Source organism: Cordyceps militaris (assembly GCF_000225605.1).
Source record: "Cordyceps militaris CM01 unplaced genomic scaffold CCM_S00004, whole genome shotgun sequence".
In the NCBI taxonomy this organism is placed as follows: domain Eukaryota; kingdom Fungi; phylum Ascomycota; class Sordariomycetes; order Hypocreales; family Cordycipitaceae; genus Cordyceps; species Cordyceps militaris.
In genome coordinates, this window is record NW_006271972.1 from 41,848 (window position 1) to 68,306 (window position 26,459).

Genomic DNA, 26,459 nt, shown 5'->3' on the forward strand with positions numbered 1-26,459 from the left:
CCAGCCTGACGTTAGTAGCCGAGGCTAAGTAGCCGCCCTAGCTGACGACCAAGTCGCCTCATACTCGACCGACAGCTCCTCGAATTCTCAAACACATTCATCCAAACAATCCAACCCTGGCAGACGTGCCAGTGAGGCCTCTCTCAGTTGCCTCCCCTTTACCAGCTATCCCCCAGCACAACAGAGAGCCAACGTTTTCGCGCCCGTGCCGCAGCACCCGGCGCGACTCCCAAGTGACCATGGCTTCCGCCGTCTTTGACATCCAGCAGCATGTCATCCCCGGCGAGCACACGCGCGAGTATGCGCGTTCCAAGGCCAACTCTCAAGAGGAGACGCTGTTCATCCAGGTGAAGCAATATACTCCCAAAGGCAACGGCGCGCCCCAAAAGGGCGACCTCAACATCATCGGCGCGCACGCCAATGGCTTCCCCAAGGTACAGTCATTGACACTTCACACTTCCTCTTGTCTTATGATTTGAGATTAACGCGAACCAAGGAACTATACGAGCCTCTGTGGGAAGATTTGGTCAAGAACCTTGCAAACAAGGGTGTCCGAGTCGGCTCAATCTGGATAGCAGACTGCGCCTGGCAGGGACAGAGCGGCATCGTGAACAAAGACACACTTGGTAATGACCGTACGTTGCGCCCCCCTTCCCCCATCAATGACAAGACTGACACGACGAAAATAGCCAGCTGGTTCGACTACTCTCGGGACATGCTCCAGATGATCAACCACTTCCGCATGCCGCGCCCGCTCGTCGGCATCGGCCACTCCTTTGGCGCCTGCGCCATCGTCAAGCTCGCCCTCTTCCACCCGCGCCTCTTCAGCTCGCTCGTGCTCGTCGACGCCGTCATCGCCACGCACCACCCATCGCACGTCGACGGGTACATGCAGCCGCCGTCCATGAGCGCGCGCCGCCGCGACGTCTGGCCGAGCCGCGCCGCCGCCGCCGCCGCCTTCCAGAAGAGCCCCTTTTACCAGAGCTGGGACCCGCGCGTCTTTGCCCGGTGGGTGGCGCACGGCCTGACGCAGCCCGACCCCGCGCTCCCAGACGTCACCCTCACCACCACCAAGCACCAGGAGGTCTTTACCTTTATGCGCCCGAGCCACGACGCCCTCACCCCCGACGGCGCCGCCGTCGCCGACCCCGACCTCGTGCCCGACATGGACTGCACCCACGGCGTCATGGCCCCCATCTACCGCCCCGAGCCGGGCCTCGTGTTCGACGAGCTGCCGCATCTGCGGCCCAACGTGCTCTGGGTCTTTGGTGGCTCTAGTTACATGTCGCTCGAGGCCATGCGCGAGGAAAAGGTGAGCGCCACGGGCGTCGGCGTCGGCGGCAGCGGCGGCGTCGCGGCCGGTCGCGTCACGCAAGTCGTCGGGGAGGGCTGGGGCCACCTCATCCCGCTCGAGGCGCCGGGGTTCGTCGCCGAGGCCGCTGCCGCCAGCGTCGCCGAGACGGTGAGGCGCTGGCAGCGCGAGGAGCGCACGTACGAGGTTTGGACCGCGAAGCCGCTGGCGGAAAAGTCGAGGATCCGCCAGGAGACGCTCGACGCCATGACCAAGGCCATGGCAAAGATTTAAAGGCTGGCTTTGGCGTGCCGACTTGCATTGTACAGAGTCATGGCGTACAGGTTTTGATAGTCGAAAAAGGCCCGACGGCATGTCACGAAGCAAGCAAGGGTGCTCATAGTTTAATAAACAGAAAAATTCAACCATGCAATCCAATGCTGTACTAACTAACTAGAACAAAAATGCAAGTACAATCTTCTTCGGCAGAGCTCCCGGACGCAAAAAAAATCGTTTCAAATTGGCCAAAACGTACTCACAGGTAAATGAACAGATGGAAATCTTCCAAAATAATGAGAGATGCGCTTTCCAACGGGATGGATGCGCATTACATGTAGAACATGGTGTCTCGGAGGTTCTGGTGAATCTCGCGCGCCTGCGCCGGCCCGTGCATGCTCGACACGGAGCCCGACATCTCGCTGACATCATCCGCGCCGGCATACTCGGGGCGATGCGCCCGCGCCCGCTCACACACGAGATCCGCATAGTACGCCGGCGGGCAGATGCTGACCGCCATCGTCGCCCGGCCAAACAGGTAGCACAGCTCGTGCGTCAGCTTCTCGAGCTCATTGGCCGCGCCGAGTTTGTAGCGTGGCCGAAAGATTTCGTCGAGCAGCACGGAATAGTGCGCCGGACGCGCCGTGCCCTTGAGCGCGTGGTGCGCAGTCAGGTAAAAGTCCCAGTAGCGCGCCTGCGTCACACCGCGGTCGACGACGGTGCCGTTTTTAATGTTGCTCGAGCCGCTCAGGTTGGCCTCGTCGGCGGGGTAGAAGCGCGTTTGGTGCCGCTTGACCGACACAATCATGGTCAGCTTGGGCGGATCCTGCGGAAACTTCTTCTCGGCCGCCTTGCGGATCGACGGCAGTTCGTCTTTGAGGACAGTGGCAAATTGGCTCTCGGAAACGCCATCGCGGTAGATGATAATGTTCTCAAGGGGTTTGCCTCCATTCTTCTTTCGCCAGAGATCGATGCGGGACGCAAAGTGGTGCTCCAGCGCGGGGCCGAGGATCTCTTGCTTGGAGTTCTGCTCCCAGGTGACGGACGGCCACTGCCCAAGGTCGTTGTCGATGCTCGAGACTAGACCGACCAGACTGGGGGGGATAACGCCGCTTTTGGGGACTTCCATGTTAGTAGGGTGCGTCACATCGTAGCCTACAAACATGGTGGTCCCACCCTTCAAGATGTCGAGGTCATCGCAGAGCTTCTGGTTGACACCGCCAAACTTTAGATTGACCTTGAGACCGAGGTTGGCCAGAGTCCCCGGCGAGCCATTCTCGACTTGCTTTCGCACGATGCAGCTGGTGTGGATGCCGTAGATGCAGTCGCCCAAGGTCTTGATGCGGCTATAGAGCGGCCCAGAGTCCTTTTGGAACAAGATAAAGACAATCAGCTGCACGCCCTTGCTCTGGCTCTTCTTGAAGATATCGTCCAGCTTCTGGGTGATGTCGTATTGGGTGGCAGTCTCGGAAAACGTCGAGCCTTGCTGGATATTAATACCCATCCTCTGCCAAGCGGTAATCATTGAGTCGAGTTTGTCTGGCCCGATCGGTGGGGATCTGTCTCCGTACAGAATATCCACGTATGCCCACTTCGCGATCTTAGGGCCAGACTTCAAAACGCTAGCACTCATCAAGTTCCAGCTTCCGTTTCTGATTTCGGGGATTTTGCCCTTATCGTACCGGACCTTGGGTTGGTTGATGATACGCGCATTCACGGCAATCAGTTGTTTAGACACACAGACGCCAAGTTGCTGCAGCAGGGGGTTGTCATGGCCCAAGAGCTCGCGACTCTCCTTGACCAGAGTCCGAGCATTGGCGTAAGGCGGCCGACAGGCAAAGGTGAGCATGTCAGAGGTCTCCTTTGCCGTCAATTTGAGCTTGGCCTGCTGCCCCTGCTGAATCTCGACGACTTCGGCGGGGAAGTAGGAATTTTTATCCCCGTTGCCAAAGTTGAAGAGCGGGTAATTTCCCAGCTCAAGACCGTATTTGTTCTTGAAATGCTGCTTGACCGTAACGTACTTTTTGTCTTCGGCATTCCAAAACGAGACGTGCGACGGACCGCAAAGCTCCCAGTTGGGGGCAAATTTATCGGCATTCGGACCCTTGTTGCCGCGCTTTCGCGTCATGTCCGACGCAAATACGAGGCCCTCAATGGCCTTGACGCGCTTGACCTCACGGCCGCTCGTAGTCCGAAACGTGACGGACGCGCGAACCTTGCTTAGGCACTTGGAAAAGGCCTTGAGGGTCTTGATCATCTGGTAGTCCCTATGGTTGTGACCCGACGGGCAGGGCTCGATCTCCAGCTGCTCAAAGATCTTGGTGGCCTGTCCGGAAAGCTTGAAGACACCATGCGTAACCTGCGTGTTGAGAAGGACCCGGCCCGTCGCCAGGCGAACGGACTGGAAGAAGCCTCGAGCGGCAATCAATGGGCGGAAATCCTCCATGAGAGACGCAGTTTGGGCATGACTGGCAAACGGATAGAATCTCGAAGACCCAACGGCGCTGACGCTGTCAATGTTGGAGCGTGGATGGAACCCAAGAATCATGTTGAGCACGTCCACCACTTCTGGGTGGCGAGGGAACACGTTGTCATCCTTGTGCACCTTCATGGAGGCAACATGGTCAAGCATCTCGGAGAAGTTGACCGGCACTGCATCCATGAGCTCAACATCGAAATGCTCCTCGCGAGGAGGGGCTCCGTCCTCGAGAGCTTCATCCAATAGGACCACACGGATAGGATTGTGGGTCAATTGCAGCTCCTTTGACGAGACAATCTGGCTCTTGAACTCGCTGACCACCAATTTATTGTTGTCTGATAGCGTCGCAGTTGCCTTCTCGGCCGCCGCTGCCTTATCGACAGCCGCCCTGGCATCCGCAACCGCCTGCTTGTTGCCCGCCTTCTGCACCTCCTTGAGCGCCTTCTTGGCCTGCTCCAGCGTGGCCTTGGCCTCAGTGCGAACCTGCCCCGGCACATCCCGAATCATGTCCAGCAGTTTGGCAATGACAAACTGCAACTTCCTTCCGCGAACTTCCACTTGCTTGGGCCGACCCTTCTCCTTTTGCTCGGCAGTGAAGACCCGGTCGATGTTGAGGCCATACTTGTAGAGCGTGATGGGCTTGGCCGTGACGGCGAAGGAATTGGCCCACACGATGATGGCACGGCCTTGGTCGCCAAAGGCAGGCCGGGCAGGAAGATGCTCGCCAAAGACGGCGCGGGCGGGCGCCTTGCCGGGCTTCTTGATACGCTGCATAAGCTCATCGGACTGCTGCTTGACGAGCTGGTTCTCCAGCTGCTGGATGGCGGGGTCGGGGGCCGCGGTCTGGTTGGGGTCCCTGTGACTGCATTAGTATCGAGTATTTGGCATACGCAAGACGCATCTTACCTAAAGTATGCTGGCGGCGCTTTAGCACCACGGCCTCCATCGCCACGCCCCCGGCCTCCATCACCACGGCCCCGATATCCATCACCACGACCCCGATATCCATCACCACGGCCACGGCCTCCATCACCTCGGCCGCGTCCCCGACCTCCATCACCACGACCACGACCCCCATCACCACGGCCGCCGCTTTGATCTCCCTGGTCAGGGCGACCACCTCGGTGGGGAACAGAAAAGCTCCCCCGGTAGGGGACATCCCCGCGGCCTCGGCCACCACCACCACCACCACCAGGAGCAGATTCAGTGTCACGATGGCCCTGTCCACCGCCTCGGCCGCCGCCTCTACCGCCTCTACCACCGCGGCCGCCTTCAGAGCTGCCACGGCCTCGGTTTCCACGGGTATCGGACATGTTGGTCAAGTCAGGTTGGTTGGGTACGAGCAAGGGAGGGCACTGCTTTTCATGTGCTGCGTTTGTTGCTGTGCGACGTAGTTTGTTTTTCGTTTGGAGTTTGTTTCAAACACCAGCAAAGCGCCTTTGGCGAGGCAAGGCCAGCTTTTTGTATTGACCAGCAACGCTCAGGTTCACGCGTCGTGACAGAGGTGCACGGCGTTGGGCAACGCTCCTGGCAGGGTCACAGTCAGGCAACCGGGTAACGGCAGCTACCGCCCTAAAAGAAAAAAGAAAATAGCCTTGTGAGTAGCCTTATCAGCGTATGACCTGTATCCTGCCCGTGATACACCGTATGAAGCGATTGGCGATGGTTCGCTGGTGAGTTTTACCGGCACCGGTGTGTGGTGTACCAGTGAAGACGTGCGCGGTCCGGCGGTGACTGGTGGAGAGAAATTATTGGCGCCCGCACTTTGGGCAATGAGCTGTTGCATCTGGATTAGTGGATGAGTAACTACCTACTTATAGCACTGGAAAACAATCCTAACACAACTGACATTTAGGTTCCCCGTGCTCTCTGTTGTCGGCTTATCGTAATTACAAGGTTCATTTGAGTTCCATAATTACTATTATCCCGGCGAAAGCTGTTCTTTAATGAGCTCTTGAAGCCCAGCCTACCTAGGTAGGTAGCTAGCATCTATCGACTTACGGCCAAGTCTACGGATCATCATATTCGACATTGAAACGTTTTGTACTATGCTCTTGCTAATTTTGATTCGTCCTCTTTCCGCTTTTGTCATTGTGAGTGCACACTGGGCTGTATTGGGCATTTTTCGGTCACGCTGTGCGACACTTTGCTATCACGGCACTTGACCACTGCACGATGGACGCGGGTCACACGGCAGATACATTTTCGGCTTGGAAATATGCGAATGTAGCTAAATCGCCTAGTTCTGCGGCAATGAAACGTCAAACAAAGTGTCCGAGATTTAATGCTGACTGCGAGCCTCATCGCGCCCAGTGATTGTGATGCAAGTGGTAGCCCCGTTTCGTCCAACCAACCGAACCTGGCACGGCAAACGAACCTGACGATAGGTAATCGTATCTAGCTACCTCTTGTTACAAACGCTACATGTCAATACTCTCTTTCATTACGCACTGTATCGTCGCACCCGCTCGTTTGCAAGCGGGAACGTTGGTTGCTGGACAAACACGTCCATTCCGCTCCGGGTCAGAACCACAATTGAGAGCTCTGGTGCTTTGGGCGTTTGATGCCCTCTTTCGGTCCCTGTACAAATTAGTCTTATCACAAACACGCAGAGGTCTCTCTGTTGTGGTCGGAGCTGCATAGAGTGACAAGAGCCCGGGCCAGGGAGACCGGATGTGAGCCCGTCCGAACAATCCAGAACAAGTACGTCTTTGCATATTGCGTGGTCAGTTTGAGACAAGAGTTTTTTTTTTTTCCTTGAAATATGATGAGATTCTAGCTAAAGGCACTATGCCACGTTAAGAGCAGGGCGGCACTCAATGCTGCACGAAGTCACACCTCATGTAGGGCTCCGTCAGGGCTGTGGTGCAGCCCTGACACAATTCTGGTCTGTAGATTTATTTTATGTTCTGGTTCCTTCTTTGCGGACGCACAGTGATACCGAATAGGTTTGCTCCAGAGCTACCTGGGGGCAGGTCAGGAGGCTGTACTTTTGTACTTGGTTCAGAGGTTGGGTTGAATTTGAATAGAAATATCAAGCTTGAAGTACTATCCAAAATAGTATTCGTAAATACTTGGCTGTTTGTACCCGTTGTTGCTCCCCGACAAAATTGACAGCAAAGCCACGACCTCTTCGATACAGGCGTCGATATGTATTTGATGACGTTGTATTGGATGTCAGCATGGTTCTATTTCGGGCTCCTCCCTTCACGCTTCTGGTGCTAGGTGACCAGCGGTGGCAATCTGGAGGATCTCAGCCTCTAACCCGGGTACCACAATCACTTCGATTCCGGCATCTTCCAGCACGCGCCGGCCCGTGTTCTGTCCAACAAATGTTTCCGGCTCTGGTACCCCGACGTACACCTTTTTAATCCAGGAATTTTGCCGCAGTACCCGCTCAACACAAGGCAGTTTGCCGCTGAGCCGTTTGAAGCATGGTTCCATTGTAGTGTAGAGAGCATGAGGGCTTTGCATGACCTCAGCGAGGTGCTCTTCCGAGGTGGAGTGCTGCTCGGCAAGCTTGATGAAACAACTCTCTTCGGCGTGTGTATTACCGGGGCATTCCAGCGTAAAGCCGTCTGTAGTTATTGATGTGTTGTCTATTTTCACCAGCACCGCGCCTACCCGAAAATTTGTCGGCTTTGGCGGAGACTTGGTTGCTAAGCTCATGGCATATCGCATAGCGGCAACATGATCATCTTTTGGAATTATCGTCATGATGAGCGTACGGAGGCTGTGAAGTTGTTTTGAGTCGGCTAAAGGCAATCTGAGGGCGGATGATGAAGGAGATGAAGTGCTTCCTTGCAATGTACTGAGTTGTCCGTTGCAGGGTAGAGGTTAAAGCCCCGCCAAAGCTCAAGCTAAGCTGATGGTGACAGTGATGGTTACACTTCGTTCCTGCACAGTAGTAAATCAGAGAAAAGATGTAGCTGTCCAAAGAATAGAAAATCATATCGAGTAACGACCTTTCAAAAATAAAAAAAATCGATAGTCATTCTTAAAATATTCAGATACATGCTCGAAAAGCTAAATGTTGGGTGATTGGTGCGCGTAAACCCCACGATTCAAGACGTGTTTACGCGTAAAGAGCACCGACCAAGGATCTCGCTCCTACATCACAACAGTACCACCATAACATCACCCACAATGTCAGACCGCGAGGACAGCGTCGAGGCCGAGCCCCCATCTATAGACCCCTATGAGGTCCTCGGACTGGAGCGCACTGCGACGGCAGACGACATCAAGAAAGCATACCGCAAGGCCGCGTTGAAGCACCATCCAGGTAGGGAGATCTCCTCGGCCACTCTTGCTGCGCTGTGACGACTAACGCATTTTTTCTTCCTTGGTCTTGCACGACAGACAAGGTGGCCGATTCCGAGCGCGCCCAAGCCCACGAAACATTTCAGTCTGTCGCGTGTGCCTACGCGGTGCTGTCCGACCCGGCCCGCCGGAAGCGCTACGACACAACCGGTTCTACGGCCGAGTCCATCATCGACACGGACGGATTTAACTGGAGCGACTTTTACCGCGAGCAGTTCAAGGACGCCATCTCCAGTGACGCGATTGAGCTGTTTTCCCGCACGTACAAGGGCTCCGACGAGGAACAGGACGATGTGCTGGCCGCCTACGAGCAGTGCGCTGGCGACCTGGACGCCCTCTTTGAACACGTAATTCTGAGCAGCGTCGTCGATGACGAGGAGCGCTTCCGCGCAATAATCGACAAGGCTATCCAGGACGAGGACGTGCCCGCCTTCAAGGCCTACACCAAGGAGCCCAAGCTGAAGCGCGCCGCCCGTCTCAAGCGCGCGCGCGGCGAGGCTGCCGAGGCCGAGGACTATGCCAAGGAGCTGGGCGTGCACGAGCAGATTTTTGGCGGCAAGAAGGGCAAGAAGAATGGCAAGGCCGGCAGCTCAGAGGATGCTCTGGCGGCCCTGATACAGAAGAGACAGCAGAACCGCTCGGAGAGCTTTTTTGACCACCTCGAGGCCAAATATGGGGCTCCGGGCAAGGGGAAAAAGGGCAAGAAAAGAGTGGTGGAGGAAGAGCCCTCGGAGGAGGCTTTCGAGGCGGCCGCCGCCAAACTCAAGAGTGGCTCCAAGAAGCGCCGGAACTAGACGGACTGCCAAGCATTGTATCGCGAGCATTACTGTAAGAATTAGCATGGAGTTGGATTGCTTTGAATATGTGGAATTTAGTTAGGGGGATATTTGGCGTTATAGGTCAAGGCACATATTAACAGGGCTAGCCTTCGATTGATAACTAGGAATGACCTTGTCATCCATCTCTTGCTTCGCCTCGAGTGCATTCATCGCTGACTATGATGATACTCGGTACCTAACGTTAGATAAGATTCATAATTACTTGGCTGACTCACATAATACAAAACCAAGGAAAGTTTTCGGCCTTGCCATTCTTGCTTCGTAAAAGCATTTGTCGTTATCCGCAAGGTCATGGGGCACGGCGGGGCGGCCGCCTCAGTAACGCTAGCTGCTCGCTCACGGGTTGACAGGCTCTTCATAAAAAGTAGCGGGCGCCGCGACAACGCGTTGACGGCCAAATATTGACCTTGCAACTGCTTCAGCTACTCACAACAGTATAATTCTCCACATCCAGATGCCGGCAAATTTAAGTCTTGTCATCTCCTACGCAATCATGCCATGAGTGATACCTTGGGATGGGTCTTTTACCCGCGATACTGCTTCCACCTGGCGCCGACTGCCAATGCATGGTGCTTCCTTCGGATCCAGGACCTGATGATGCTACAAGAGCGAGATGGCTTCCAGGGTATATGCGCACCGCCCCCTTTGTCATTATTTCCGCGGCTAACCATTTGTCGTGCAGGTGAGAACTTGTTTTTCCACCGCAATCTGCCCCTGAAATGGGTTCGCATTGTCGGTGTCGTTGTCGCCGTGGACGATTTCGCCGGTCTCCGGGCGTACACGATTGACGACAGCAGCGGCGCGTGCACAGAGGCCATTGTCTCTCTGGCGATGCCGAAAGCTGTCGCGCCTGCAAACGAGCTGCCGGGAGCGCCGGCGCCGGCGCCGTCTACGCCCTACGAGCACGTTGACGTGGGCTCCGTCGTCGACGTCAAAGGGGCGCTGACCACATTTCGCGACGCCAAGCAGCTCAAGGTGGAGAAGATGATTGAACTACGCAGCACGGCTGATGAGGTAAGGCTCTGGGCCAAGAGGAGCGCCTTTCGGCGGGACGTGCTGGAGAAGCCCTGGGTCGTGCCGGACAAGATGATCCGCAAGTGCCGCAGAGACGCAGAACGGACCGAGGCCGAGGACGAGAAGAAGAGGAAGCGCCTGCAGGCTGCTGTGCGTAAGTCGGGCAAGGCGGATGGGGCGCAGAGGAGACGGCCCGTCGTGGACGAGAGAGACGAGAGAGACGAGAGCGACGGGCAGGGCAAGCGGACAGGAAGACGTGGAGAGGAGGATCTCAAGGCTCTGGCAAGCTTCAATGGCGGGTACAGTGCTCTGGGGCTTTGACTCGCGCGTTGTTCTGTGCCTGTGATTATTGACCGAGATCGAGACCGGACGAAATTGATGCGACTTGGCGCTTACACTATCCCGTTGGAAAAATTCGCATTCATCATAAGAAATCGGAGGCTGCAATTTATTTAAGCTCTACTTTTCCGGGTCCCTTGCATGATGAATAGATTAAACCCCTTCGACGAACGGGCCCGAGCTGCCAATATTACATATGCCGCGCGAGTATCGTTTTTCTGGTTGGGAAGGCGCGGCAGCCGATGCGCTACCAACCGTTGTCACGATGATGCAAACAATGCATCTCTAGACCTTCAACACCTAGAACTCATTGCGCTCAACACCAAACCTATTTCAATATCACTCAGCCCAGATACCAAGAAAAAACAAAAAGACGGAAGAAAACGAGTTTCGTTCCCATCGCAACCAAACGTCTTGGCGAACCACATTGCAACGACACCGCAACTGTGGGACTTGCCCACCCGTCGCCGTTTTTGGACCCTGAACATCTCGGCTCAGCCCCCGAGACCAGTTGTACGTGACATGATTTCTTCTTTATCCCCGTCATTATGTTGCTTCCCACATTCTTTTCTCCTCCTTGTGTGGACCCCCGTGAGCCCCGTTGTGGTCACCAGGGGTGCCAGCGACTGACCCTTCTGGCCCCCGACTGGAATGGTGATCCTATTCATGGGTTGCCACGAGGCGCTGGGAGCATACCGGTGGGATGGCGGGATGTCCGTCGACATTTTGTATTTTATATACGAGGAAACCGCCTGTTGCTATGCGACGCCGAATTTTCTCCCTCCCCTTCTTGTCTCAAGTGAAGTCATATTTGCTGTAATTTGTCCTTGTGAGAGTGGCAGAAAAGGAACAGCCAAAAATGCGATTTTCTACGGCGTTGCTATGTGGCGAGGCACTGACATTGGTGGGAGCGTCAGGTATTGCCCGCGGTCACTCTTTGTTCTCGAGAGCAAACCGCCCGACGGTCACAAAGACGGTGACGATCCTCGAGACGGCCGTGTCGGACTGCCCTGTTCCTACATACACAGTTTGCCCCGAGGACGACCTCTTCGCTTTTGCTCAAGTTGGATCGAGCACGAGTCTTCGCACCATCTCGGCAACACCCTCTGCAGTCGTCTACAACGTGTCCCGCACCGTCAAGATCAAGACGATTACGATCACCGACACGGCGACCGTCTGCTCCCTTCCGGCCCTCACAGGTGTCGAGCCGCAGACAACTGGTGTCTTGAACACTGAGCTTGGCGAACCTGGACAGCCCACCCAGACACCTCTTTTAACTTCGTCTATCCCTACCTTGTCATCTCTACCGACATTTACGAGCACGCAGTCTGTGCAGACTACGCCTGCGGAGACTACCCCCGCGGAGACTACGCCTGCTGCCGAGTCATCGAATGCTATTCTGAGCAAGGTCAATTTCGGCTCTGACGCGAGTGTTGCGCCCTTTCCACTGCCGAACTCGACTTTCATCGCTGGTACAGGTTTTGCGACGGGCACAGGCGGGAATCAACTCCGACCTACGGGCTCAATAAGCTCCACCAGCGGTCTAAGCTCATCAACCAGTCTAAGATCATCAACCAGCCTGAGTTCATCATCCAGCCTCAGCTCATCACCCAGCCTGAGCTCATTAAGCAACACAACCAGTATCAGCACACCAGTGCCTAGCTCGACAAGTCTTAACGCGACAGATCCCACCACCAGCACCACCTCGACAAAGGAAGACTGGGACTCTTCAGCCATGGAGCTGGGAGACATTTTCACCGTTCCCATAGACATCAAGCCGCTACCTCGCCAGTTCTCATCTCGGCCCGATCACCCAGTCCCCCGGACCGGTATCCAGACCAGGGGGCCGCTTCAGACCAACAAGTTTTACTCCAACCTATTCCTGGGAAACCAAAGAGATCCCGTTTACACTTACCCATACTCGGTGTCATGGGTTGACGGCACCGGCGTCAGTGGTAGCTATGGTATGGCTTGCTCGCACATCGACGAGAAGCAACGTGTGTTTGGGCCGTCCAAGTTTAATGTCTCGGCGTCTTACTTCATCAACCCCATCGGCATCCATTCGATGATTATCTCGGCCAGAGAGCTTGACAAGGGCACCAAGATGACCTTGGACAGCATGACGGCATCGTCGATCCGTGCGCATCTGAGCTCGAGCACCTCATCCAAGCCACTGGTCTCATTCCCTCTGGTCCAAGGCATGGCATACATCACGGCTGAATACAACGGTGCGACACCACTTCTCCAAACTGGCGTGTTCTTCCGAAATATGACTCGGTCCACACAGAAGCCCAAGAAGGACGTTACAAAACACAGCTTTCTGTTGGAAGATGGCACGACGTGGCGCGTCTACGGCTACAAGACGAAAGGAGACGACCTCGACTTACAAGTCCTCAATAATGGAGTGGCCACGTCGGCAAAGCCTTTCTACGGCATCATCCAGGTTGTGAAGGAATCCACGACCACAAACTCGGACGAAGAAAGCAAGCTCCTGGATCAGGGTGCAGGAATCTACCCGGTTACCATGAACCTGTCTGGCGGTGTGAATGGAGCGGCTGGAAACTACCAATTTAACTTTGAAAAGCGTGGCCATCAGGATGGCGAGCTTTTGATGTTTGCGCTGCCTCATCATGTGCAATCTTTCGACAAGCCCACATTGGGCCTGCGTGCAAAGACTGTTTCGCTCATGACACCGACCAAAGGTAGAGCCGCGCTGGTGCAAGGCACAAAGTGGAACATGGTAGAGCCTTCGATGCCGGTCAAGCTTGGCTTCGACCCCTACGACGCTCAGAAGGGATCCATGAACAAGCTGTCCAAGAGCGCAAAGTCGACCATCAAGGCTGCTGCTTCCAAGGAGCTTTTGCAAGACATGATTACGGCAACCGACCTCGACTCAATGTATTTTAGCGGCAAAGCGCTGGCCAAGTATGCGTTCCTGCTATATGTCATCAATGACATGCTCGGGGAGACGAAGCTTGCGCAAACTGGGCTGGGGCAGCTCAAGGCAGCGTTTGGCAGATTTGCCGACAACAAGCAAAAGTATCCGTTGGTGTACGAAACAGCTTGGGGGGGCGTTGTATCGACTGGAGCCTACAAGACCGGACAGGCACTGGAAGACTTTGGCAACACGTACTACAACGACCACCACTTCCACTATGGATATCACATCTTGGCGGCTGCGGTGATTGGGCATTTGGACCCAAGCTGGATCGCCAAGAACAAGGACTATGTCAACATGCTGGCGCGAGATACATCGAACCCGAGCGGCAAAGATGCCATCTTCCCGGAGTGGCGATCGTTTGACTGGTATCATGGCCACAGCTGGGCGACGGGTTTGTATGCGTCGCTGGATGGCAAGAACCAGGAATCGAGTTCGGAAGATATGATGCATGCGTATGGTCTGAAGATGTGGGGCCAGGTATCTCGAAACGCGCCCCTGGAAGCTCGGTACGTGGCGCAAAATATTGATGATGGTGGCTGAGGATGAATGAGTGCTAACAATGAGACAGGGCGAATTTGCAGCTGGCCATTACGGCACGAAGCCTGCAACAGTACTACCTGTATGAGGAGGACAACACGATCCAGCCCGCGGAATTTATTGGAAACAAGGTGGCGGGTATCCTGTTTGAGAACAAGATTGATCACACGACGTTCTTTGGCAACGAGATTGAATACATCCAAGGTATTCACATGATTCCAATCTTGCCAGTGTCGACGGTGGCGAGAAGGTCCAAGTTTGTCAAGGAAGAGTGGGAGGCATTCTTCAGCAACGGGCGGGTGGACAAGATCGACAACGGCTGGAAGTCTCTTTTGCTTGGCAACCTTGCGACGATTGAGCCCAAGGAGGCGTTTGAGGTACTCAGTGGGAAGACATTTGACAGCAGGTGGTTGGATGGCGGCGTCTCGCTGACCTGGCTGCTGGCGTACTCTGCTGGTAAGTTTTATACATGGCTGGATGACGTGTGTGAATTATGAATTATGAATGCTAACATGTGCAGCTCTCGGCGGGTTGTAATGAGGCATCATACGGATGTGTGAGAAGGAGGGCATTAGGAACAACAGGCAGGCAGGTGGATAAAGGCCTGCCTGGGTTACTACTTTGTTTCGAAATTGTAATTAATAGACATACCTAGAACAGTACAGTGCGACGCTGAATTCTTTTTGTAAATGGAAGAGATATTCTTTTTGTTTCTCTTTTTTTTGACAGGATCGCTGGTGTAGTTCAATGCAGGGAGGTGTGCAGGTGAGGCGAGAGCTGCCTAAATGAGCTAGATCTGGCGATTGCGGGGGAGGCAGTGCATGTCTTGGGATAAGAAATAAGCTTTTATCAGCCGCATCGGAGGCCCAGCCAACCAGCCAAGAGCTTACCTGAGGTAACTACCTAGCTAGAGGAGCTTCAGGGGAGAGATGCGAGGCAGCGAAAGAGGTCAAGTGGGAGCGGTAACGTGGACAATGCGATGTGCCGGACCGGGAGGCGGGAGGGTAATGCAAAGATTCGTGTCCATGGACGCGCCGTTGAAGTTGCAAGAATTAGATGAGGCAGACAGCTAGGCAGACAGCCGGAAGGCCGGGAGGGAGTGATTGGCGTCACATAAAATGTACTACGTGATGCAGAGCGTTACGCGCAAGTCCATGACGTTTTGAAAGGAAGAAAAAAGGGGCACCTATCGGATGCGCACGTTGTTGGCGATGGATGAATATTGTGTGGCTGATATAGACAGTGACGAACTGTGCGTTGTTTGCACAACGTTTCGAGCAGGAGGAGAAGAGAGGGCAAGCAAGGGAGGAGGAGGCCTCCCGGATCGCCGGGACAAAAGCCAAGCAGGCTAGGAAATTAGAAGAGGGAAAAAACAAAAAAGCTGCCGAAACATGGGCGCCACAAATGGCTGGGGGCCGCAGGAGCATTTGTGGGATGAATAAATATTTCCAAAGAAATTTGAGCAACTTAAAAATAGAGTTGGCGGTTATAAAGGGATTCATGTCCAGCTTCCGTCATGTTTATTAAGGCGGCAATGGGCCTGTGTGACACAGAGTTTGAAAGAGCTGTAGTTACCTACAGAGTACCTAGAGCAACATTAACCTCTTCCTTATTCCTACTATTTTCTTACTATTTATTAACTTCTTTCTCTTTTTTTTTTTTTTTTTTTCTTCTAATTTTCCTTTATTCTTACCATCCCTCTTATTTTGCTCATCTTCTTAATTATAGAGTATAAACTATGTGTGCGGCCTTTTTTTTTGTCGCCCGCATGCCTACTACATGTAGGTACCTAGCTCAGCTCAGTACAGGCTACCACCTACCCGCCTGTAACAGGTTTGGTGCCTTGGCGAGGCTCTCACTCCGTCCACAAGACGTAACAGGCAGCGCGCAGTCGGCGGTGGACAAGGGGCCTCGGTCGAGGTAGATGATCTAGCTGCCTACGGATAGTCGACTCCGTAACTGCATGCAAGCCCAGATCAATCCAATGCAGGCAGGCAAGAATTAAGAAAGAAAAAACATTCCACATTGCACCAAGTTGACAGGCAACAGGCAACCTTTGTTTAGCGGAGCTCGTGGCTGGTGCTGGCACATGCGCCACATCATGACACCTGAGAACAAGGGCGCTATGCTGGTTCTGGGTGGACAGCTTGCATCCTCCCGCCACTGACCCCTGCAAGCCTGCTGCAAGGCCCCCCCCGATCGTCAAAAGGGACAAGACAAGCTCGCTTCCACAACCAGGCTGCCCCCCCCCATCCATCGCATCCGTCGTCCAACGCGACGAACCTTGATCACACTCGGGCCTACAAGTAAAACGGCGCCCAAGCTAGCTTTTCACCATCTTTCTTTTAATCTCTCATTTCTAGGTTCTCTACTTCTACTGCTTCCTTCTCCCTATACTTTAATCCCATCTTCCCTCTTTTAGTCCCATCATCCTTCCTTCTCCGTTTGCAGCTCTCAAACACATCCTCCCCGACTTGCGGCAGGCACGGCGGCATCGCCCTTTTACGACTCGCCACGTCCAAGTTTTTTTCTCCCTCTGCTCCAATTTCTCTCCAGTCCAGCCCACAGTTACTGGAACTTGACGAAAAAACACGAGACTAGACAAAATTGGCTTGATACTCTCAACCGCTCGGTTCTCTTGAACTAGTTTTTCTTTTCCGTTGCTTGACCGCCCTCACCAAAGCATCCGAAAACACCAAGAGTCACAACGACAAATACCAATCCAAACGCGATGGATCCTACCAAACCCACCGACCGTAGCTCGTCGGAGCGCACGCCTCTGCTCAACGGCGAGGGCGGCTCCAATGCCGGCGCCGGCGCCGCGACTGGCCGCGGTCGTCACCACCGTCCGACTGGCGGCTCCAACCTCAAGCACTTCTTGCTCAACCATCGCTACACCCCCGGTACCGAGCACGACAGCATTGTGGTGCGCAGCGCTGCCTACACCTGGCACGTCGCCAAGGTGACTCTTCTCAGTAGTACGTTTATTGACCACGGGATGGGGAAACAACCAGCAGACTAACCACAACCTAGGCTATGTCAACTTCCTCCTCGTCATGGTTCCCGTTGGCATCATTGCCGGCATCCTCGACTGGAATCCCACCGCCGTCTTCACCATCAACTTCTTCGCCATTATCCCGCTTGCTGCCGTCCTCTCTTTTGCCACCGAGGAAATCGCCCACAAGCTCGGCGACGCTCTCGGCGGCCTTCTCAACGCCACCTTTGGCAACGCCGTGGAACTGATTGTATGCCCATCTGCAACCATTGAAACCGCCCACTTCTTCGATTGACTAACAATTGAACAGGTCAGCATCGCTGCCCTTCGCGACGGCCAGATTGAAGTTGTCCAGTCCTCCATGCTCGGCTCCATCCTCTCCAACCTGTTGCTCGTCATGGGCATGTGCTTCCTCTTTGGCGGCCTCGTTCACCGTGGCACTAACGGCAACGGCACCGAGCAGACCTTTTCCGCCGCCGTAGCCCAGACCACTTGCTCTCTCATGGCCCTCTCCTCGGCCTCGCTTGTCCTCCCTGCCGCCGTACGTTTCTTACCAGTTTTCCTGCCATCAAAGTCTCGTCTTGCGCTAACTTATCCTCAGCTCTACGCTGTCATGGACCAAAGCGGTTCCACCGCCAAGCGCGAGTCCATTCTCGTCTTCTCCCGCGGCACCGCCATCATCCTGCTCATCCTCTACGTCCTCTACCTGATCTTCCAGCTGCGTACCCACAGCAACCTCTTCGACATCGAGTCTCCTTCTAACATTGCCGCCGACGCCGCCGGTGCCGATGACGAGACTACCCAGACACCCGAGACCGAAGCCGCCGATAATGAAGAGGAAAGTGAGCCTGTCATGGGCCCCATTGCCGCCCTTGGTGTCCTTGTCGTCGTCACCATCCTCGTCGCCATTTGCGCCGACTACCTCGTCGGCAGCATCGACGACATTGTCGCCGCTACGAACATGAGCAAGGCATTCATCGGTCTTATCCTCCTACCCATTGTCGGTAATGCCGCCGAGCACGTAACGGCTGTCGTTGTCGCCGTTCGCAACAATATGGATCTTGCTATGAGTGTGGCCATTGGATCCAGCATTCAGATTGCTCTCGGCGTCACCCCGTTCCTGGTTCTCGTTGGCTGGATCATGGACAAGGACATGACGCTACGCTTCGAGACTTGTAAGCCCTCTCCATTGTATGCTCCCAGGATCTACTTACTAACGTATACCCAGTCCAAACTGTGTCGTTTGCGGTCTCGGTTCTCGTCGTCACATACACTGTCCAGGACGGCAAGTCCAACTACCTCGAAGGCGCCATGTTGATTGGTCTTTACACCATTATTGCCGTTGCCTTTTACGCTACCCCTGGCGACGCCATGGACACCGTCATGACCCTCATCGCTGGCAAATAGACATGTCCTGTGTAACAACGCTTTCAACAACGGAAAATGATAAATCACAAAAAGTGCGGGTATTAGGGGCATGGCGAATCATGGACGGAATCAGCTACGACTGATTGGAGTTTGCGTGTGTCACTTTTGACTTGTTATCACCGCCCTGACGGCGTTTCCTAGTGTTTTTTTCTCGCGCATTGGTGTACTATTTGACTAGTCGGACTACATGACAATTAATCATTTCACAAATTTTCATGTACACGAGCGTCGCGGCTGAAGACATAATACTGATCTTCTGACCTGTATAGTAGCTGCCCTGTAACGGTCAATAGCGTATCCCCAGATAGAAATGCTCTACTTTTCAAATTACCAAAAGGAAAAGGGAGCACTAAGGGTCCCCTACAAACAATATCCCTGATATGCCAGAAAAAAAATCTTATGAAACAAAACAGCACCACCCATGCAAACATTTCCCCCAACTACCTCGTCGGCTTTGACATGGGCGTAATGATGCCCTGCTTCACCAGCACCCTCGGCTTGGTGTTGTCCTGGAACGACACCTTGGTCACCCACTCGGGCCCGATGGGCAGCCTGAGCGAGCGCTCATACTGCTCCTTCGACTCGAACGGATGCGGCAGCTGCGTAGCCCTGTACAAGTTGTTCTGTAAAACCCCGTTAGCGTTTTTTTCTTCTTTCTTTTTTTTTGTGATATTTTTCGTTTCTTCTAATATATATATGGAAAAACGAAAGCCGGGGGGGGGGCTGGTTTTTACCTTTTTGACGCGCTTCTCGTTAATCATCACCTTGCTCAGCTTGGCATCCTTGCGGTCCTTGGCCTTGACCACGCCCGTGACCGTCTTGAGAAAACGCCCCGCGTTGCGCTTCAGCTCGCGCTGGCTGACGCCGGCGCCGACCCAGGCGCCCCAGCCGGGCAGCGTGGTGTCGACGACGTGGTCGTCGTCGGCGGCGGCGACGGCGGCCTTTTCGCGCGCAAACTCCCCGACCACGTCCTCCCCGGCAAAGGCGCGCGCGACGAGCGCCTGGTCGCGGACGGCCATGGGCAGGTGCTGGTCGGCGTCCGAGTCCGAGTCCGAGTCGTTGTTGTTGGCGGTGGTTGAGGCGCGCTTGGCGGTCGTGTCGGTAGAGGACGCTGCGGGCTGGGACTTGGGCGTGCTGCGGGGGGCGCCGGCCACGGCAATGTGCTCGCTCAGATCGAGGTCCTCGGCGCGCGCGCTCTTGGACGCCTTGCGGCGCGACTCGCCGCGGGACCAGGCGCCGGTCGTGGCGGTGCTCGTGTCGGCCGCGGGAGCGGACCAGGCGCCGTTGGACGTGGTGGTGATGACGACGTCGTCGTCGTCGTCGTCGCCATCTTGCGCCGGCGCGCGAGACTTGTTGCTCTTCTTCTTGGACAGGTCAATGGCAACGGGCCGCATCTTGAGGCTGGCGTCACCGTACGACCGGCGACCGACCTCGTCCGCGGCTTCGTCGTCTGACTCGTCACTCTGCTCCTCGCCGTTGAGCCCTTTCTGGATCTCCTTGATCAGCTGATCATTCTCCTGCTTGCGCGCCGCCTCGGCCTTTTGCATAAACTTCATGGCCATGAGCTTGGACTGGGGCTCGTCGTCGTCGTCGTGCGCCAGCTCTGCCAGCTGTCTCCGCAGCTTCCCATCGCCATCGTCGTCATCGCTCTCGCTACTCGTAGCGTCCTCGTCATCCTCGTCGGCGCCGCCACGCTTGCCCTCCTTGCGGCGGCGCAGCTCCTCGTCGCGCCGGGCCATCTCCGTCAGACCGGTGCGAAACTCGTCGTCCCAGACGGCGCGCTTGGTCCTGTTGCCGAGCTTGGCCCACTTGCTGTCCTTGTGGCGCTGGCCGACGCGCTCGAGGGCGCGGCGGCGGTCCTGCGCCTCGCGCTCCGCCTCCGAGTCGAGCTCGCCGGCCTCGTCCATGGCCTCGCGCGCGGCGAGCTCGCCGCGCTCGCGCTCGCGCCGGTGCACGCGGTGGTACGCCTTGCTCTTGATCTTCTTGATGCGCGCGGCGCGCTTTGTCTCGCGCGAGGCGAGCTCCCGCTCCAGCCGCCGCCGGTTGATGGCCGCGCGCCTGGATAGCTCGTTGCCCTCGTCGTCGTACTCGACGGTTTTCGGCTTGGGCGGCGGCTCCAGACTCAGGCCGCTCTCCGTCATGATGGACATGATGGCCGACTCGAGCTCGTTGGCGGGCTTCGCGGTCGACAGCGGCTGCAGCCAAGTGCGGTCGACGCCGGCGCCCGGGGCGTTTTCGGGGAGGGGAAATACGAGGTGCCCCGCGCGGCGGTTGTGCTTGACCGTCTCCGTCCAGCGTTCCAGCGTCTTGTTTGTCGTCTCGTAGGCGGCGCTCCGGTCTAGACGGCCCTGTTCTCGTCGTGACAGTGGTACGTCTAGCTTCTTGGCAGCCCCTGGGCGCTTCTCCTTTTCTTCTTTATTCATAAGTTTGACCGACTTTCGCATGAGCGGATCGTTGAGCTCTGAGAGGCCGAGGTCGCCAAAGCTGATCTTTTGCTTGGAAGAGGGCTTGTCCTTGGCACCGTCTTCTTCGCCACCAAAGCCGGAAATGAGGCCTTGTAGAGCGTCGAGCTTTTCAGGGTCGGCGTCCTCTACGCTCTCGTCATCCTCGTCGTCTTCATCGGAGCCATCCTCGTCGCCCTCATCGTCAGAGTCCTCCTGGCTGCCGTCTTCCTCGTCAGAGTCCTCTTCAAACTGATCTAGAGCAGTCGCCAGATCAATCGCCTCGGCGCCAAGGGTCTGTCCTTCGTCGTCGTTGGAGTCATCGTCGGAGTCGTCATCAGCAGGCTTTCTCTTGGACTTGCTGCCGCGAAACTGGTATTCTTCAAATTTTTCATTATCGCTGTCGCCAAAAGCGTCGTCGCTCTCAATTTCAGAGTCCTCGTCGTCTTTCCCCATGCCACCGAGCTGCCACTCGTTACCGTCGCTGTCGCTGCCATACTCGGCATCCGCATTCTGTCCACGTGCCGCCGGCCGCTTCGCCTTTTTCCTCGAGGGCTCGTCGTCCTCGTCCTCATCCTCGTCGTCCTCGCCTTCCTCGCGGCCGTGCTTTCGCTCAACCTCGGCGTCCAGCTCGCGAACACGCGGTGTCTTTTTTATTCTGGTGGGGTACTGCTCTGCCGCCGTGTTCAAGGCATTCAGCACGCTCTTTTGCGACCGGGCCTTTGATCGATTTATATTCTTCGTTTTGGGGGCCGCCAGGAGCGACCGTCCGTGTGATTGACGCCCAGGCATATCTATGCTGTGTGTGTAGATGCGGTATATATTATCCTTCTAGTCGTGCAAATCGACATGCTCCATCGCAAAGTCCGTCTCGACATGGAATTTTTCTGCCGCACAAAATTTTGGCGGTGAGGCAGCTTGTACTTGCTGGTGGGGTGCAAGCTTGGCGCTCACACTGGCGAGGCCTATCAGCGCCCTGTATTTGAGTTCGGTCAGGCGAGAGTGTCCGCGACAGGCCAGGGATGACTTTCTTTTAGCGGCTGCTGTGCTGCCTCCTCCAAACCAGCATCACGCCACTCGTCTCGTCGACATTGTAGACTGCTGGCCTTTGCATCGCCAGAAGCGAACATGTCGGCCTTTTTACCTGCCTTGCGGCGGGTTGCCTTCCAGGCTCCGTCCAGGTTCTTTGTCTGCAACCAATGCCTGCGACAACCCCCCCGAGCGGCGCCGTCGTCCCGGATCCTCCAAGCCGCCCAGTCGCGGTTCTTTGTCGCCAATGCCACCGGGCCGGTAAATGCATTGGCCGCCGAGGCTTCCGCGGCCGCCGCCAAGGCCTCTGCGCAGACCAAATACGTCTTTCCCAAGACGACGTCCAAGGCCGTCGGATACTGGCTCATTGGCAGCGCCGTCAGCGTCTTTGGCATCGTCGTCTGGGGCGGCCTGACCCGATTGACCGAGTCCGGGTACGTCTGCGTCCCCTCAAACCTCCACCCAAGCCGACAGACTTGAGCTAACCCTCGACGCAGCCTGAGCATCACCGAATGGAAGCCCGTGACCGGATCGATGCCCCCACGATCCCAGCAAGACTGGGAAGCCGAGTTTGAGCGGTACCGCGCCTCGCCCGAGTTCAAGATTCTCAACCCTCACATGACAGTCGACGAGTTCAAAAAGATTTACTTTATGGAATGGAGCCACAGACTCTGGGGCCGCGTCATTGGCATGAGTTTTGTCCTGCCGACGCTCTACTTCATGGCCCGCCGCCGCGTCTCGGCCAAGATGGCCGCCAACCTGCTCGGCATCTCGTCCCTCATCGGCTTTCAGGGCTTCATTGGCTGGTGGATGGTCAAGTCCGGCCTCAAGGACGACCTCTTCGCCGAGGGATCGCACCCGCGCGTCTCCCAGTACCGCCTCACCGCGCACCTCGGCACCGCCTTTATCTGCTACTCGTGGATGCTGCTCTCCGGCCTGGCCGTCCTCCGCGCGCGCCGCATGGCCGCCGACCCGCGCGCCGCCCTCGCCGCCATCAAGGCCGTCCACAACCCCGTCCTGGCCAACTTTCGGCGCACCGTCCTCGGCGTCACCGCCCTCATCTTTGTCACCGCCATGTCTGGCGCCCTCGTCGCCGGCCTCGACGCGGGCCTCATCTACAACGAGTTTCCGAAAATGGGCCTCGGCCTCACGCCACCCGCCTCGGAGCTCTGGGACAAGTTTTATGCGCGCCGGGCAGACGGCTCCGATCTCTGGTGGCGCAACATGCTCGAGAACCCCAGCACCGTGCAGATGGACCACCGCATTCTCGCCGTGAGCACCTTTTGCGCCATCCTCGCCCTCTTCGTGTACTCCCGCCGCGGCCGCGTCGGTGCGGCCTTGCCCAAAGACGCCCGCAAGGGCGCCCTCGGCCTCGTGCATCTTGTCTGCATGCAGGTAGCGCTCGGTATCACGACTCTCATCTACATGGTGCCGATCCCTCTGGGGGCGGCGCACCAGGCCGGCAGCCTCGCCGTGCTCTCTGGCGCGCTCGTCTTGGCGCACCGGCTTCACGTGCCCAAGTCCACCGTCCGCGCCTTGGAGCAGAAGCTCAAGCACATGAAGCCGCAATAGCCGGGTCTGGTCCAGTCATGCATGCCCTGGCTAAAACATATATTATAACGGAACCGCAGTTCTGCCAAAACTGCAAGTGCTGGCATCAACATGGTAACCGTTTGTACTCATCTCAGTATTCTTTTGTATAAATAGCAGTCTTATTAGATCCAGATAGACTAAATATATCACCACTGTATTCCTTGAAGAAAGATGCTGATTAATTAAAAAAGAAGAAAAAATTATGATTGATTCGTATTAACACATCACGGTGCTATTGCAGCACCGTTTATAGTCGTAGTCGTTACAAGAGTTTATGCCACGAATGGCCGAATTTACAAAGCGCCAGACTACCTGAAGGAAAATGTAGAGACATTTTATGCTCCAAAACCACTATTTAAACCATCGTCACCAAGTTTTTTTTTCGTGCGTCTCTTTCATTCCCGTCTTTATAATTTTGCAGTTTCTTTCCTTTCCTCATCGCCCCATCACTCCATGTACATGTCTCCTCGGACGCCTTGCATAGCCATGCCGATCTCCTGCATGGCATTGGTTGGCATCGTCATACCCAAATCGGGCATAGAGCGGCTCATGGCCATGGAATTGCGCGAGGCTGGGCTGCCGCTAGCATTGGGCATCATGAACCGCATATCGCCCGAGTTCTGCTGGACCTGAGCCCGTGTTCTGGGCACCTCGAGTTGGGCTTGCTGCTGCATGGGAGCCTGAGCCTGCTTCACCGAAGAAGTATCCATCATGGCAAAGCTGTCGTCGTCTTCCATTTCTGCGTCTGCGTCTTCATCAGCGTCTGCGTCGGCGTCAGCGTCGGCGTCAGCGTCAGCGTTGGCATCGTCCGTGTCGATATCTTGATCGCTCGTCTCAGCTATGGAAGGGGGAGCAGTATTGGTAGCCGACTGTGTCGTCTGTTCGCTCTCCTGATGTGTGCTAGCCATCGACAATCGTTTCTCTCGAGAAGGTCCAGGTTGCGGGGTAGACTCTGACACAGACGTCTTCTGGGATCTCGCTTGCTGGGATTGGGCCGGGCTTGCAGCACTGGGTGACGCAGCAGGGCTATCAGGTGGCTCCAAAGGCTTCTGTGCGCCCATGCCCGAAGACGAAACCCGAGTAGAGGTGATGACGCTTTTCCATCGGCCAATCGAGCGCGCAACAACAGTGGCAAGATCAAACTTGCGGTCCTCGACGTCGAATCCGATGCTCTTAGCGCCGCTGACTCCTGCTCCATAGGCCCTTGCAAGCAAATCTCGATCGACAGGGAATGTGGTTGGTGATAGGTGAGTGAACTCGCGGGGATGCTGCAGTCGGCTTAGTTGCTCGTTCTGACTCTTCAAATTGGCATTCTCCTGCTTGAGACGGTGCACCTCATCCTTGCACTTGTCAAGGTCCTTTTGCTTTTTACCAATACCGCGTGCTAGCTCCAACACCCAAAGCTCGTCTCGGCGCTGCTCAGGTAGTGACTCCCATGCTGCAAAGGCAGATTGCAGATGCTCGGTGACCTGCTTTTCGAGGGTGGCGGCAGTACGCTCTGCTTTTTGGACAGCGTCTCGAACGTTCCAGGCCGATTTTCCAGTCGGCAGCTTAATCAAATCTTCCGTGACGGCTGTAGTTGCGGAAGCGCATGTGACTTTCCAGGCTTTGAAAGCTTCTTCAAAGTAGGCCTCCAAGGCATTGAACTCGCGCTGACCTGGTGACTGAACTGACCAGGATGTCGAAGTGGCGTGCTGGGTGGAGGAAAACAGTGTGGGTGGCGGTTTCAAACATTGCAAGGTGAGGGCCGGAAAGTCGAGTGATAAAGGGTCAAACTCGAATGGATTCGAGCTGTTGTCAATTTCTTGCCTATGATTTGATGCCTTGTCAGTAACGGGCAAAGGTTGGCGGCAACAGGGGCGCATACTTTGCAGATCTCCATGAGCCGATAATTTCTCGCAAAGCTAATTCGGCGGCTCGAGCCGTATCCAGGGCATCGGCGAGTTTGTGCCTCATGTCTGACTGAGCCTTTTGCACCACCTGTTTGACCACTTGTTTGCTGGCCGCTCGTCCGGCAGCTGGGCGTTTGGCGGTTTCCGTGCCTTGTTCACTCGCGGCGTCGGCCTTGGGTGGGATGTCATTCATGACACCGGTTACTTCCCACCTTGGGGTATAAGGTAATTTGCTCAGGGTCGAATCCACGGCATATTGGCCATCTCTGGGGATTTGTGTTGCCCGTGGGGTGTCAGGGTTCGAGGCTGTCCGCGTCTTCCTCTTAGTGGTTCGGGGTGTTGCTGTGGGAGTGCCACTGAATTCTCGTCTGCCGCCAATGGAGCCGCGTGGTTGTCGTCTTGTGATGCCTCCGCGGAGTTTTCTGATCTCGTCAACGTCGTGGATGCCGTCTTCGGGTTTCGCGTTCTTTTCTTTGATATAAAGATCGAGGTGTCGACCAAGCGAGGAGGAGGTGAAGGCCTGGCCGCAGAAGGGGCAGCTCTTGTCTTTTGGGGCGCCGAGCTTGGGGGTTCCAGCGTCAGGGGTCCCGACCGAGGGCGAAGCCATGGTGGGTGAGGGCAGTCGACTAGTGCGAGGAGCAGACAGGTGCAGGATTGGCTCTCGACGTCGAGCAGAGCAGGAACAAGCCAGACTACAAGTCGATGCCTCTAGAGATGGCGTATTCGGACAGCTCCTCGGCTGGAGCAATGACTGCTAGGATCATAAGGAGAGCAGGGTAGATATTGGAGGCGGAGCTTGGGTTTGCTGGATCTGGGTACGATTGATTGAAAAGATAAAAGGCAAAAAAGGTAGGCGGGCGTATGCAAGAAAGCTGCGCAAAGGCAAAAGGCAAAAGGCAAAACGGCAGGTAACGAACGTCGGGAGGTCGAGATCCTCCAATGGCTAGTATATACAAGGCGGACAGAGCAAGAGGCAAGCGAATGTGAGTAGGGCTGTGAGTTCCCGAGATGTGACAAGAATCCTCCGGCAGCCGTTGCCCTCGGC

General features: G+C 55.7%; 10 protein-coding genes across 10 annotated transcripts; 6 read left to right on the forward strand and 4 right to left on the reverse strand.

Annotated features, from left to right (window-relative positions):
• Positions 1 to 239: 239 nt before the first annotated feature.
• On the forward strand, positions 240 to 1,585 carry CCM_05049 (toxin biosynthesis protein, putative; the record flags this gene model as incomplete). Its single annotated transcript, XM_006670195.1, has 2 exons — positions 240 to 434; positions 497 to 1,585. The coding sequence occupies 2 exons, from the start codon at positions 240 to 242 to the stop codon at positions 1,583 to 1,585; spliced, it is 1,284 nt and encodes a 427-aa protein (XP_006670258.1).
• A 313-nt stretch (positions 1,586 to 1,898) lies between these two features.
• Positions 1,899 to 5,205, reverse strand: CCM_05050 (Stem cell self-renewal protein Piwi; the record flags this gene model as incomplete). The annotated part of the gene is made up of 2 exons (XM_006670196.1): positions 1,899 to 4,902; positions 4,937 to 5,205. The coding sequence occupies 2 exons, from the start codon at positions 5,203 to 5,205 to the stop codon at positions 1,899 to 1,901; spliced, it is 3,273 nt and encodes a 1,090-aa protein (XP_006670259.1).
• A 2,048-nt stretch (positions 5,206 to 7,253) lies between these two features.
• CCM_05051 (cytidine and deoxycytidylate deaminase zinc-binding domain containing protein) lies at positions 7,254 to 7,763 on the reverse strand (the record flags this gene model as incomplete). Its single annotated transcript, XM_006670197.1, has 1 exon — positions 7,254 to 7,763. One exon carries the CDS (start codon positions 7,761 to 7,763, stop codon positions 7,254 to 7,256), a length of 510 nt encoding a protein of 169 aa, XP_006670260.1.
• A 429-nt stretch (positions 7,764 to 8,192) lies between these two features.
• Positions 8,193 to 9,160, forward strand: CCM_05052 (DnaJ domain protein; the record flags this gene model as incomplete). Its single annotated transcript, XM_006670198.1, has 2 exons — positions 8,193 to 8,328; positions 8,406 to 9,160. The coding sequence occupies 2 exons, from the start codon at positions 8,193 to 8,195 to the stop codon at positions 9,158 to 9,160; spliced, it is 891 nt and encodes a 296-aa protein (XP_006670261.1).
• Positions 9,161 to 9,703: 543 nt separating this feature from the next.
• On the forward strand, positions 9,704 to 10,540 carry CCM_05053 (OB-fold nucleic acid binding domain; the record flags this gene model as incomplete). Its single annotated transcript, XM_006670199.1, has 2 exons — positions 9,704 to 9,830; positions 9,888 to 10,540. The coding sequence occupies 2 exons, from the start codon at positions 9,704 to 9,706 to the stop codon at positions 10,538 to 10,540; spliced, it is 780 nt and encodes a 259-aa protein (XP_006670262.1).
• An 877-nt stretch (positions 10,541 to 11,417) lies between these two features.
• CCM_05054 (endo-1,3-beta-glucanase Engl1) lies at positions 11,418 to 14,573 on the forward strand (the record flags this gene model as incomplete). The annotated part of the gene is made up of 3 exons (XM_006670200.1): positions 11,418 to 14,005; positions 14,068 to 14,492; positions 14,557 to 14,573. 3 exons carry the CDS (start codon positions 11,418 to 11,420, stop codon positions 14,571 to 14,573), a joined length of 3,030 nt encoding a protein of 1,009 aa, XP_006670263.1.
• Positions 14,574 to 16,767: 2,194 nt separating this feature from the next.
• On the forward strand, positions 16,768 to 18,438 carry CCM_05055 (calcium ion transporter Vcx1, putative; the record flags this gene model as incomplete). The annotated part of the gene is made up of 5 exons (XM_006670201.1): positions 16,768 to 17,014; positions 17,070 to 17,281; positions 17,342 to 17,572; positions 17,633 to 18,206; positions 18,260 to 18,438. The coding sequence occupies 5 exons, from the start codon at positions 16,768 to 16,770 to the stop codon at positions 18,436 to 18,438; spliced, it is 1,443 nt and encodes a 480-aa protein (XP_006670264.1).
• A 461-nt stretch (positions 18,439 to 18,899) lies between these two features.
• CCM_05056 (small nucleolar ribonucleoprotein complex subunit Utp14) lies at positions 18,900 to 21,692 on the reverse strand (the record flags this gene model as incomplete). Its single annotated transcript, XM_006670202.1, has 2 exons — positions 18,900 to 19,082; positions 19,194 to 21,692. The coding sequence occupies 2 exons, from the start codon at positions 21,690 to 21,692 to the stop codon at positions 18,900 to 18,902; spliced, it is 2,682 nt and encodes an 893-aa protein (XP_006670265.1).
• Positions 21,693 to 22,028: 336 nt separating this feature from the next.
• CCM_05057 (cytochrome c oxidase assembly protein, putative) lies at positions 22,029 to 23,501 on the forward strand (the record flags this gene model as incomplete). The annotated part of the gene is made up of 2 exons (XM_006670203.1): positions 22,029 to 22,363; positions 22,427 to 23,501. 2 exons carry the CDS (start codon positions 22,029 to 22,031, stop codon positions 23,499 to 23,501), a joined length of 1,410 nt encoding a protein of 469 aa, XP_006670266.1.
• A 467-nt stretch (positions 23,502 to 23,968) lies between these two features.
• Positions 23,969 to 26,021, reverse strand: CCM_05058 (uncharacterized protein; the record flags this gene model as incomplete). Its single annotated transcript, XM_006670204.1, has 2 exons — positions 23,969 to 25,331; positions 25,390 to 26,021. The coding sequence occupies 2 exons, from the start codon at positions 26,019 to 26,021 to the stop codon at positions 23,969 to 23,971; spliced, it is 1,995 nt and encodes a 664-aa protein (XP_006670267.1).
• Positions 26,022 to 26,459: the final 438 nt, after the last annotated feature.